The following is an 11,321-nucleotide window of genomic DNA, read 5'->3' on the forward strand; positions in this document are numbered from 1 at the left end:
TAACAGACTGAGAAGTCTCAAATAGAAGGTAAATTGCAGGGAACATAAGTCATTTTAACCTCTAACTATATATCATCTGTAAACTAATTAATTGTTCTTGTATTTACAGGTGTAATACTGATGATAACTGGTCTATCAGTAATGATACTACTCTCTATGTGCTCTGATATTAAATCCCCTGTCACCCATTCAGGCCCTTTGTTGGTATTTGTTGGTGCCCTTATTGTCTATATTCAACCCAGTTGGTCAGTCAGTTGGTATGTATATCATTATTTCATTTTATTTTTCTTCCCTTTTTCCCTTTCTTATATTTTTTCATCTATCATTGTTGTTCCTAATTGACAAAATATTTTATCTAAAAACAGCTTTCCAAAGATGAGGTTTTTTTCTCTTAAACACATAGACCTTATATCTACAAATTTACATCTCTACTTCTCCAAAGATAGTTACTCGCTTCAAATATTTAGGCATGTCATAAGGTATATTTATATTTCAACCATTTTTATTGACTCAGACTAGAGAAACAGATTGCATGGACGTTTTGATAAGTGATAGATTTGGAGAAGTGAATGAGATCAAGGGTATTTGGAGTGGTTATATGTCAGTCCGAACACATGAAGACTGCAAAACTAATTGATGCAAAGATCTGAAGGTTGCAAAAGATTTGATTTCTGCACTGGCAGCATCATTATAGGAAGAACATGAGAGTCAAGAAGAGTTATGAGCATTGAAGTCACTAAGGTTGATGATTTCATAGAAGGGTGAGTTGAGATAGATGTCTTTGATACAGGAAGAGATATGGCCAAAAAATTGTTGATGGTTGGACCGCGGAGATAAGGAGTAAAAAATTTGTCTCAAAGAGGAAAAGAATGTGCAACTTGTTTGTCAGAAGTGATGTGTGAAGTATAAACTGGATCAGAGACTGGTTATCAACCCCAGTGAAGGGACAATTGTCCAATGAGTTTAATGTTATAGTTTTTCTGTTTGAATTGCACAACTGTTTGAGATATTAGTCTGACAAAGAGTAAGCCTTGGTACAATCTCTGTGGTGGCTCATCTGCTAGATTTGAATGCCAAATTTCTTTCTAAAATCACACCTATAAACTTAAGGGAAGGTACATTGGAGATTTTGTATATCAGAGACAGCATAGTACCTGATACATACAAAGTTTGGATGGACATATCTCTTTGGTCACATGCATTGTGGGTCTTCTTAGTCAGAGAGGGCTTGGGATTAAACAGTTGCAACAACAACATATACCAATAGTAATATATTGGGTTTAATTCAATCAACTATATTCATCACATTTTACAACTATAGCAATTGGAATTTGGGCCTTGCCAAAAATAATTGAATTTGTTAGCTATGTTAATTTCTTACAAAGGCACAAGGCCACAGAGTGTATACATAATTTAGAGAATGTTGACCTAAGTACTTGATCAACATTTTATCTTATCACCCTCTGGAAGGAAGAAGATCAAAGATTACTTCTGCAGGATTCAAATTCAGAATATAACGGAGTAAAACTAAATCCTGCAATGTATTTTGTCTTGTGATTTCTCAATCCTACTGAGCCACCTCCGTAAATTTATTGAATATATTGATTTCTAATGTAGACATAAGACCTCACATGTGGGGAGTGAGATATAACTGATTATACCATACCAACCTTGGTACTTAACTGATACTTTAATTTATCATTCCTTCTCTTTAAAAAAATGGCTCTCTTTGTGAGATTTTCAGTCTAAATTTGTTGATATATTATCAATGTACTTGATAACTTTTTTTGTTTTGCTTGTTTTTCAACAATAGTTTTTAAAAAAATTTTTGTCCAATATATATGCTTAGCCCTTTATCTTTTTCTTACTTTTCAACAACAGGCTGTCTGTCTTGCAGTGGGGAAATATTATCAGTGTGCTGTGTATGGTGCTTCTCTTTTTATACACCAAGCCACTACCACTTGCTGTCGTTATGTCAATATCAGCTGCCATCTCTGTATGTCCAACTTACAGTGTTATCATGCAAAAGGTAAGATCATAGCAGGAATGGGAATAAGACACATACACGCATATACTCGGATAAACACATACAAATAAAGTAAACTAGAACTTGAGCTGCATTGATGAGTATTCAGTTATGCAATAAACTGAACTGCCTACTTATTTGTGCTATACAGTTAGTGGTTGAGTATTCCATAGATGCTTGTGACTTTAATATAATCCTAAGGTTGAATCAGTGTAACACAGTGTGTGATACAGTTGACCCTTTCAACTGCAGATAAAATCCATCAGATAGGCTTCCAAATAGTTTCCATCTGTCCAGCTTCACTTACAAATCTTGGATCTGGTCAGCTTGAGGCTATGGTAGAAAACATTTGCCCAAGATGCTTCATAATGGGATTGAACTTGGGACTCCATTGGTTGCAAAGTAAGCTTCTTAATCAGCTGCAGAGCTGAGGAAGACCCAAGGCAGTGTGTGAGCACAAGGCAGAATGAGAGAGAGACATACATACAATACAAACATAAATGAACACATTTCATATTGTGCGAAAATGTTGTTTTGGGAAAATGAGAAATTAAGTCTGAAGAAAGTGCAAAATATATTGTCTTCTAAAGCATGAAAGTGTTTGAAAACCTAAAAAGTTAATATATCTTGTTTCTCTGTATGTTTTATCAACAGTTTTACATCAGAACCAGCTTAAGTGAAGGCTTACACCTACTCTATATCCTGATATGTAGTTGTGTTCTCTCTTTTATCACAACTGTCGTCAAATGGCGAACTGCTGGAAAATCCTTTGAGAAGAATATTTCTTTTCTGTAAGTATTACACAGAAATTCCTTCTTTCTGCAACCTGTTCTTTGCTTGGGAATTGTATTTTTTTTCTCTTTAAATAACTAAATACAGAAGTATAGCAAATACTAAATGTTCTTTAAGAAAATTGTGAATATCACTTGATTTCTGCTTTTTGTTATTTTAATATTATTTTATTCTGTATTTGTTGCTGCTGTTTTACCTAAGATCATCCCCTATTGAGTTAATCCATGATCAAATATGTTCGGGCTGTGATCATTTTGGTTTTGTTTAAGATATAATGTGTCTAGGTCTACATTATTCTGGTTTCACATGTCAACTTCATTTTCTAAGATGGAAGGTATAATTTGAGTGAGATTTGGCTGCTATTTGCTTTTTTACTGATTGAGGAATCGCTTAGAGCACTCTGTGTATGGAAGCATGTATGTTGTGCAAGTACTGTAAAATTCTTGATCCAACTCTGCTACACAAGCTTGATTGCTATTTTACTTCAGTTGTTATCTAGTCCTGATTCAGTTGAATTATAATAAAATGTATTCCAGTCCTGACCGTCTCGTCTTTTTGTTTTCAGGTATAGTGTATATGATCTATCATTTATTTAAATTAGTGCTAACACATTTAATGCAGGGAGCATCGAAAAGTTAGCTAAAAATATGTAGGCTATGGTTTAATATAGTTTTCAGGTTTAACTAAGTAAGGGAGATAACTCTAGACATCCTCTGCGTCTTTACAGTTTTTAATGATAGATTCTTTTGTTGGCTGCTATAGAAGAGATAGAGAGAAACAGGAGAAGGGAGGAGAGAGAGGGGAATAGCTCATCTGCAAGCTAATTAAAGTGGATTGCCAGAATCTTTAGTAATCAATTGAATGGCTTTCTTTTGAGGGTTATCCAGGAGCAACTGAATCTGTGGTGAATTATTTTCTGGGTTCAGAGACAAATCTCTCTCTTTTGCAGAATTTAAATATTTTACTGCATATAGCAAGGAATTGATACTGTTGAATATTTTCCTGAATTTAAGAGATTGCTTTAAAGTACCTGTGACATGTGGAAATGAATGGTAAAACAAAAGCATTCCAGTAATGAATAGACACGTGATAAGAATGGATTATGTATGTTAGGAAAAAGCACACTGTAATAATTTATTAGAGGCTAGCTAAGAAAAGGCAGGAGGACGTGAGTTTGTTTGAATCCAATTTTTAAATATTGGGTTTCTCTGATGATAAGAATATCATAGAAACCATGCCTATATGAAGAAATTTTGTAGCATGAACACTTAAATGATAGTGAAAATAATTTATTAGTGTCAAATACTTTAGTGACAGAGGCTTAAAACCGTGTGATGTTCACACTTTTTTCTCCATGGATTAACAATGTTGCTGAGGAGAAATGGTTTTGCGGATTAACAGTGTAGCTGAAGAGGAATGGCTTTGTAAAGAAACTGAAAGCAGTTCATGTACTAGCTTTCAGGCATTTTGTTTCACTCCTGCAGTTTCCATCCATAATGATACTTACTTAAGCCTTTCACATCTATGTTCTCAAATCTGGGATGTCTTTTTTGCTTCTTTTATGTTCAATCTCTACTTTTTCAGCTCACTATTGGTCTCCAACCTTCAGCTATTTTTAGAGTGTCCTCTCTTCCACATCCTAATGGTCAGAAGGCATTGTCGGCTTTGTACCTTCTTTTCAGCTTTTGCTGCACTATGTTAACTGTTTCCTTGAAGGAAGGCCTTCCTCTCTCAGATCTTGTTGGCTTTGAATCATTATCAATATTTCTGTAACTTTGCATTTTTCTTAATGTTGGCCCTAGAGGTAATCATCCCAAGTAAACCTATTTTTACCTCCAGGAAGTGGTGGTCAATATTAATCTGTCCTCTATCCTTTGACTTGCATTTTGTTGGCATAACTCTCAGGTTCATTGAGTCATACAAGTTACCACACTACAGCAAGGACTGGACCTTGTATGACATTATAATGCTGGTAATTATAATTATTACTATGATGATTTGTTCCAGAAATTAATATATTTTCTTAATCACTCTTCTTACAGGTGTAGTTGTATGGCAGTCTTTGGTACTTTAATCATTGGATTTGATTACTTTACAATCACTTCAGAGAACTTGACTTACAGAGCATGTTGGCAGGTGCTAAGTTTTTCTGGTTGTGTTGTCAGCATCTCACTTCGTCTCATTGGAAACAAAGTTAAGGTAAATAAGCTAAATAAATTTTATTTTACAAAAAGAAAATAAATAAAATTAAATATTTGTTTACTGGATATATTTTGATGGGGTCAGGTGTGCCACTTTTCAGGGACCTGCAGTCTAATTTCATTTTGTCTAACCAGAACAGAGAAGGTGAATTCTAATTTGCTCGATCTCCATTAGTTTCAACAAAGAGTGTTTCAGTTGTTTAACCAACTGAATTACCTGCTCGTTTAATTAGCATGTATATGGCTGAGTATTCCACAAACGCTTGTTCCCTTAACCCTTTTGTTACCATATTTCTGTTGAGATGCTCTTGTTGTTTTCAATTAATTTTAAATACAACAAAGAATTTAGTAAAATAACTTAGTCATCATTAAGCTAGTGTTAGGAACATGAATTGTGACTACAATCTGGTGGAAGATTTTAATTCAGAACTTTTGAAAACAAGACATTTGTGCTATAGTGCCACACACACACACTACTTTGGATGAATGTCAGTGCCTTTAGATGAGTGCTAGACCTGCTAGAAGTAGCAACAAAATCTCCCTTAAAACACATGCTACTCTCCAGTCATGGCTGGAGCATCATTGTTCATAAGTCTGCTGAATCAGGACAGAGCTGGAGTTAAACAACACCACCACCTTAGCAACAACCTGTCCATGATTTTCAGATGTTTTGAAGAATATTCTCTGTCATGCCAAATCGCAGCCTACTGGTAAATGCACACTACATATACTTTAATTATATGTGGTCAATAGTGTTTATTACATTAATGCTGCTTCTATATCATATTTAAATTTATTCTTGTGTATGCATTGTTGGGGCATATCAGCACATAGTTTTTACACCATATGAACATAAGGCTTGGACTGGCAATATGATTCATCTCTGATTCAGTTTGGGTAAATGATGTTGATAAACCACAAAAATGGTAAAACATCAATGTCCATTTCTCCTGGATGGGATTTGAGGTGAGTTATCACACCTGTCCATGACTTCAGGTGTTTTAACATCCACTACTTTGAGATAGTATTCTCCACCACACCAAATAGAAGTCAACTGGCAAATACACAAATTATATACGTTAAGTATATGTGGTTAATAATGTTTATTGCGCTAGTGTAGCCTCTATTTCACATTTAAATAACACTTAGTATATTTTGACAAACTATTTTCATTTTTGTTCTATTTTCTCTTTTTCAGCAAGAAATATTGGTCAATGAGACAAATGATAAATCTTATCCATTACTTCCCATTCTTGGAAATATAGCTGCCATTGTTTCTTACCTTGTTCTTTGCATGCTGTCACCTGCTACTGGCTTCTTAAGAGATGTTTGGGTAAGATTATTATTGTTGTTGTGTCCACAATATGAGCAACTGATCTATCAACCACCAAGTGTCCCACAAACTTTATTTTCCACATTAAATTCTGATATTATCTACATTACCTGAAAGATATCTAGAAAATGTTCTCTATAAAATAGCCTTTTTTATGAAAGTTATGAGGAAGTAAAATTTGGTGTGTGAATTATCTGAAACTCTTCCCATCACTTCTGACGAAAATTTTCACAACAAATTCCAATTTAATCAGAATCTACACTGCCCGAAGCAATATTCTGGAAAATTTCACCAAAAAAATATCCATTTTTCAGAAAGTTATGAGGAAACAAAGTCAGTGACATGCACACTCGTCTAGTTATGCTTGACTTTTTTAGGTAGTACTAGCCACACTTTTCATACCCTGGGTTTGTCAGTCATGGTCTTAGCAAACTAGATAGTGACAACAGTCTCCTGGTTATAGGTTTTATTCTGAAATGTCTTTCTAGATGGATAACCTGACAGGGCTACAGGCCCCTGATATCCAAGTTTTGTGTCAGAATTATTCCTCTCTTAGGCTGTTTACCAACCATGGCTGACAAATTCAGCCTATCCATCCGGTTATATTCCTTGATACTATTACACCATGACATTGCTAAAATTGCCAAGAAGGCTGAGGGTGTCTTGGCATCACTTACCAAATCCTTTGTGAGCCGCTCTCCGGCTATCTATCTGAGGTGGAACCTCTATCTTGCCCAGGATATTAATTGTCTGGAAACCGTTCAGCGACATGCAACCAAGAGAATACCTTCCATCAGGCATTTGCTATATTCTGAACGCCTTACTTCCCCGGGCATGGATACATTGAAATTCCAACATCTGGCAGCTGACTTGGCAGACACCCATAAAATTATTAACCATCTTACTAACACCAGGTTTTAAAAAAATAAGTACTGGGGTTGATTCATTCAACTAAAAATTCAAGGTGGTGCCCCAGCATGGCTGCAATCTAGTGACTGAAACAAAACAAAAAAAAACGATAGCTTCTGATATTACAACTCCTTGGGATATAGATATGTTCATGCTGTGTTTGTTAATGAAATATTTTAACTGCTTATTAATCAAATGGTTTTAGAGACAAATTTCGTATATTCTGACCATTTGTTAATCAAATGTTCAGCTAGAACTTTTCTAACTGTTTATTAATTGAATGTTCTGCTAGACATATTCTGACTGCTTGTTAATCAGATATTCTTATAGATGTAATCTAACTGTTTGTTAATGTTCTTATAAATGTATACTGTCTGTCTATTAATCAAACTTTTTGACTGGCATATTCTAAATGTTTAATCAAATGCTCTTATAGATATATTCTCTTTATCAACGAAATGTTCTTGTTATATTTGCAGTATTGTGGTGTCTCCGTCATTCTAATTTGTCTGCAGAAAGACCGTCACATATTACAGCGGTTAAGCAACAAGAACCAGACAGTCCCCACAATTTTCACAGTAGCATTCATACTTTGGATTCAAACCTTCCTTCATTGTGACATCTGGTTTACTGCTGAGCTTAGCAGCTCTATCCGAAGTGCAATGGAACTCATCATCATCTTCATCACAACACCTGTTTATATTGTCTTGTGGAGCATCCTCTGGGTTGACGAAATTCGACTGAATGAGAAACTGGTCATCTTCCTTATGCCCCTTAACTCTCTGCTCTTTCTAGTTGGCAGCACTTACACTGCATGGGCTTTGGGTGCATTTGGCATATTTTCTGGTGTTTGGATGATGTCATACAAATTACCACTGGAAGTGGACACTGTGTATGAAGACTCCTGAAGCAGCAATAAACTCTATCTGTGATATGAAGAGGTGAAAGATTACTTAACCTTATTTTATGGACCATAGCCATTGTAAATGGGAATGTGTGACAGAGATTAAATATAAATATCTATTTTTGTGAAAAAAGAACTCTATATCCCCATTAATCCAGTTGGTATATTGGAGTTGATTGATTCTTTGGATAACTTTTAATCTCAGTTACTACAGTAAGGTCCTCCAATGGTGAAAAAAAAATGAGAAGAGAGATGGAAAAGATATTTAAAAAGTACAGTTATTTATTATTGTTGTTAACAATAAAGCAATACATAATATTACTCATCATCACCATCATCATCATCATCATTATTAGGACAGTAGACTGGCTGAATTGTTGGAAGGTTGGAAAAATTACTTTGTGATATTTGTTCTGGCTCCTTACATTCTGTGTTCAAATATCACCAAGGTCAACTTTTCCTTTCATCCTTCCAGGGGTTCATAAAATAAAATTCCATTCAATTATTGAGATCTATGTAACTGGCTACCCTCCTTCTCTCAACATTGCTTGCTTTGTGCCAAAGTTATTGTTATTATTATAAGGCGGAGAGCTGGCAGAATGCTTAATGGTATTTCACCCATCACCGAGGTCAATTTTGCCTTTCATCCTTTTGGGGTCGATAAATTAAGCACTAGTCAAGTACTGGGGTCGATAGGGTCAACTTACTCTCTCCCCACAAATTTCAGGCCTTGTGCCTATAGTAGAAAGGATTATTATTATTATTACAAGGCAGAGAGCTGGTAGAATTTTTAGCACATCAGGGAAAATGCTCAGTGGCATTTCATCCATCTTACATTCTGATTTCAAATTCCACTGAGGTTAACTTTGCCTTTCATCCTTTCAGGGTCGATAAAATAAGTATCAGTTGAACACTAGGGTTGATGTAATCAACTTATTCCTGCCCCTGAATTGCTGGCCTTGTGCCAAAATTTGAAATCATCATCATTATCTGGCTCTTAATATTCTCTTTATCTTCCAACCTACTGGAAGTCAATAAAATGAAGTACTAGTCAAATACTGAGGTTGATAATGTCAACTTACTCCCCTATCTTCAGAATTGTTTGCCCTGTGCCAAAATTGAAATCCATCATCATCATCACCATCATCATTATTTCTGTTGTTACAATTTTTAGTATTCACAAATTAGAAAATTATCTAAAAGACTTGTGCACTTGGACCACATGTAGTTAGAGTATCAAACTTAATTAAATCAACTAATTTGAGGCTGTTTGTATAAAGAATTGTATGGTACAAACTAGTCATGTTATTATGATTGATGAACATTTTTCAGTTAATGAAAAAATTTGTATAATGAAAACATGTCTCCTATTTCACTCCAATAAATTTTCATTCCATTAGTTTCCTCCAATAAAAAAAAATCCTATAATTTTTTTTACTGTTCATTGTTATTATTATTATTGTTGTTGTTGCTGTTTTTGATTTGACTCAGGTTTGTTCTTATTCCAATTAGAATTTATGTGGATAGTGGGTTACTAACTGTAACCTTAGATATTCATAAGCTTTCTATTATTATTAAAGCAATAAACTGGTAGAATTGTTACTGCACCAGACAAAATGCTTAGCATTAATTCTTCCAGCTTTACGTTTTGAGTTCAAATGCTACTGAGGTTGATTTTGCCTTTCATCATTTCAGGGTTGGTAAAATAAATATCAGTTGAGCATTGGGGTTAATGTAATCGACTAGTCCCCAACCTTAAATAAATTGATGGCCTTGTGCCAAAGTAAGAAATTTCAAATCAATCACCTATAACACCTTGAAAATTTTTATCCCCCAAAAGGAATTGAACTTGTAACCTTTGTTAGTTCTACCACTGAACTACTTCATAAAAAATTATGTAAACAATAAGTAGGAATAATTTAGAAAGACAGTAAAGTCATATGTAATGTAATGCATGTAAGTCTGTGCGTGGGTATTTATGCATTCCTGAATGAATATATATATATGAATCAATGATTTCTTCAGTGTGTGACAATAAAAATACTAAACTTTTCCAGCATGAGATATTTCCATTTGCTTTTCATGTCTCAGTATTTGATATATGTGTGTGTGTGTGTGTCTGAATATGTACACAACCAGACTGCCATTGATCGTGATGGTTTATAATATATTTTTTAAATCCTTGTTCTGAACTATATTTTACTTTATTATTCGTAAAGGGAACACGTTGCGGGCCTTCACAGTTCTACTCTAAAACATAAGGTATGCTGGGAGAGTTTTACTGATTATATGAAAGGCGAAATCGGTGACATAAAGAATATTTGCAATATAAAAGACTAGATTACGTTTGCAGAGGAAAGCAAAAGTTTCATAAGGTTTTCATTCATTAAATCTTAGTTTACATTGTCGTGTAGTTTGTGTGTTGCTTAAGCTGATATGGTCAATGATGATGTATTTCAAACGACTGAGTCTCTAAATTGTCGAAATGGATTGGCTTTATCTTGTTGCATGAACATTATCTCGGCATTATTGCAGTGTATATTGCAGTGAATATAAATTGAAGCAAACTCACGAATATTTAACCGTAATATTTAGTGCTGGACATGATATATTTGGCGTTGGCTATTTATCAATGAACACTATTAATAATTACTGATTGGGAGGAGAGAAAAACTGCTCAGTGAATGTAGGAAGCTACTTGTGTGTCCGAGTGCCTGGAGTTGTCTGTGCAAAAGTCGTAGGCGGTTCGAATTACCGCTATGACATATTCCTTTCCTAAACTCGTTTTAAAGATTCGTAATAATATTGAGCAAAGATTTTCTTCTTAAATGACGTTTATCAACAAAGTCCAAAGCCTTTTTGTTTTGTTACTATGTAGAAAAATATCGTTTATAATGTCATCACACCACAAATCAGGAAAAGTCCAGAATAACAGGCCTCTAAGAGATGATTTATTCATCCCTTTGCCTATCCAGTGTATCATATTTGATGCTCATGCATCATATATGATATGCATTCCCAAATTCTTTCAGTGACTCACCTGGATGATTTGTGACTTTTGAAAAGGAGAAAGAATTATATTAGTCAGAATGTATGGAATAAGAGAAATCTGAAAACAAGCATAAGCGTTTAGGGCAAAATTATGAACATGCTTTG

General features: G+C 34.6%; 1 protein-coding gene across 2 annotated transcripts in view; it reads left to right on the forward strand.

Annotated features, from left to right (window-relative positions):
• Positions 1 to 9,598, forward strand: part of LOC115211136 — a 238,671-nt gene extending 229,073 nt beyond the window's left edge. For both annotated transcript variants that reach the window (XM_036502257.1, XM_036502258.1), the window contains exons 15-20: positions 110 to 257; positions 1,882 to 2,029; positions 2,681 to 2,817; positions 4,861 to 5,017; positions 6,218 to 6,352; positions 7,741 to 9,598. In XM_036502257.1, coding sequence (XP_036358150.1) covers positions 110 to 257; positions 1,882 to 2,029; positions 2,681 to 2,817; positions 4,861 to 5,017; positions 6,218 to 6,352; positions 7,741 to 8,169 — 1,154 coding nt within the window. In that variant the 3' untranslated portion in view covers positions 8,170 to 9,598. The remainder of the gene's footprint in view (positions 1 to 109; positions 258 to 1,881; positions 2,030 to 2,680; positions 2,818 to 4,860; positions 5,018 to 6,217; positions 6,353 to 7,740) is intronic.
• Positions 9,599 to 11,321: the final 1,723 nt, after the last annotated feature.

The sequence above is a fragment of the Octopus sinensis genome, linkage group LG4 (assembly GCF_006345805.1).
Source record: "Octopus sinensis linkage group LG4, ASM634580v1, whole genome shotgun sequence".
Lineage (NCBI taxonomy): Eukaryota > Metazoa > Mollusca > Cephalopoda > Octopoda > Octopodidae > Octopus > Octopus sinensis.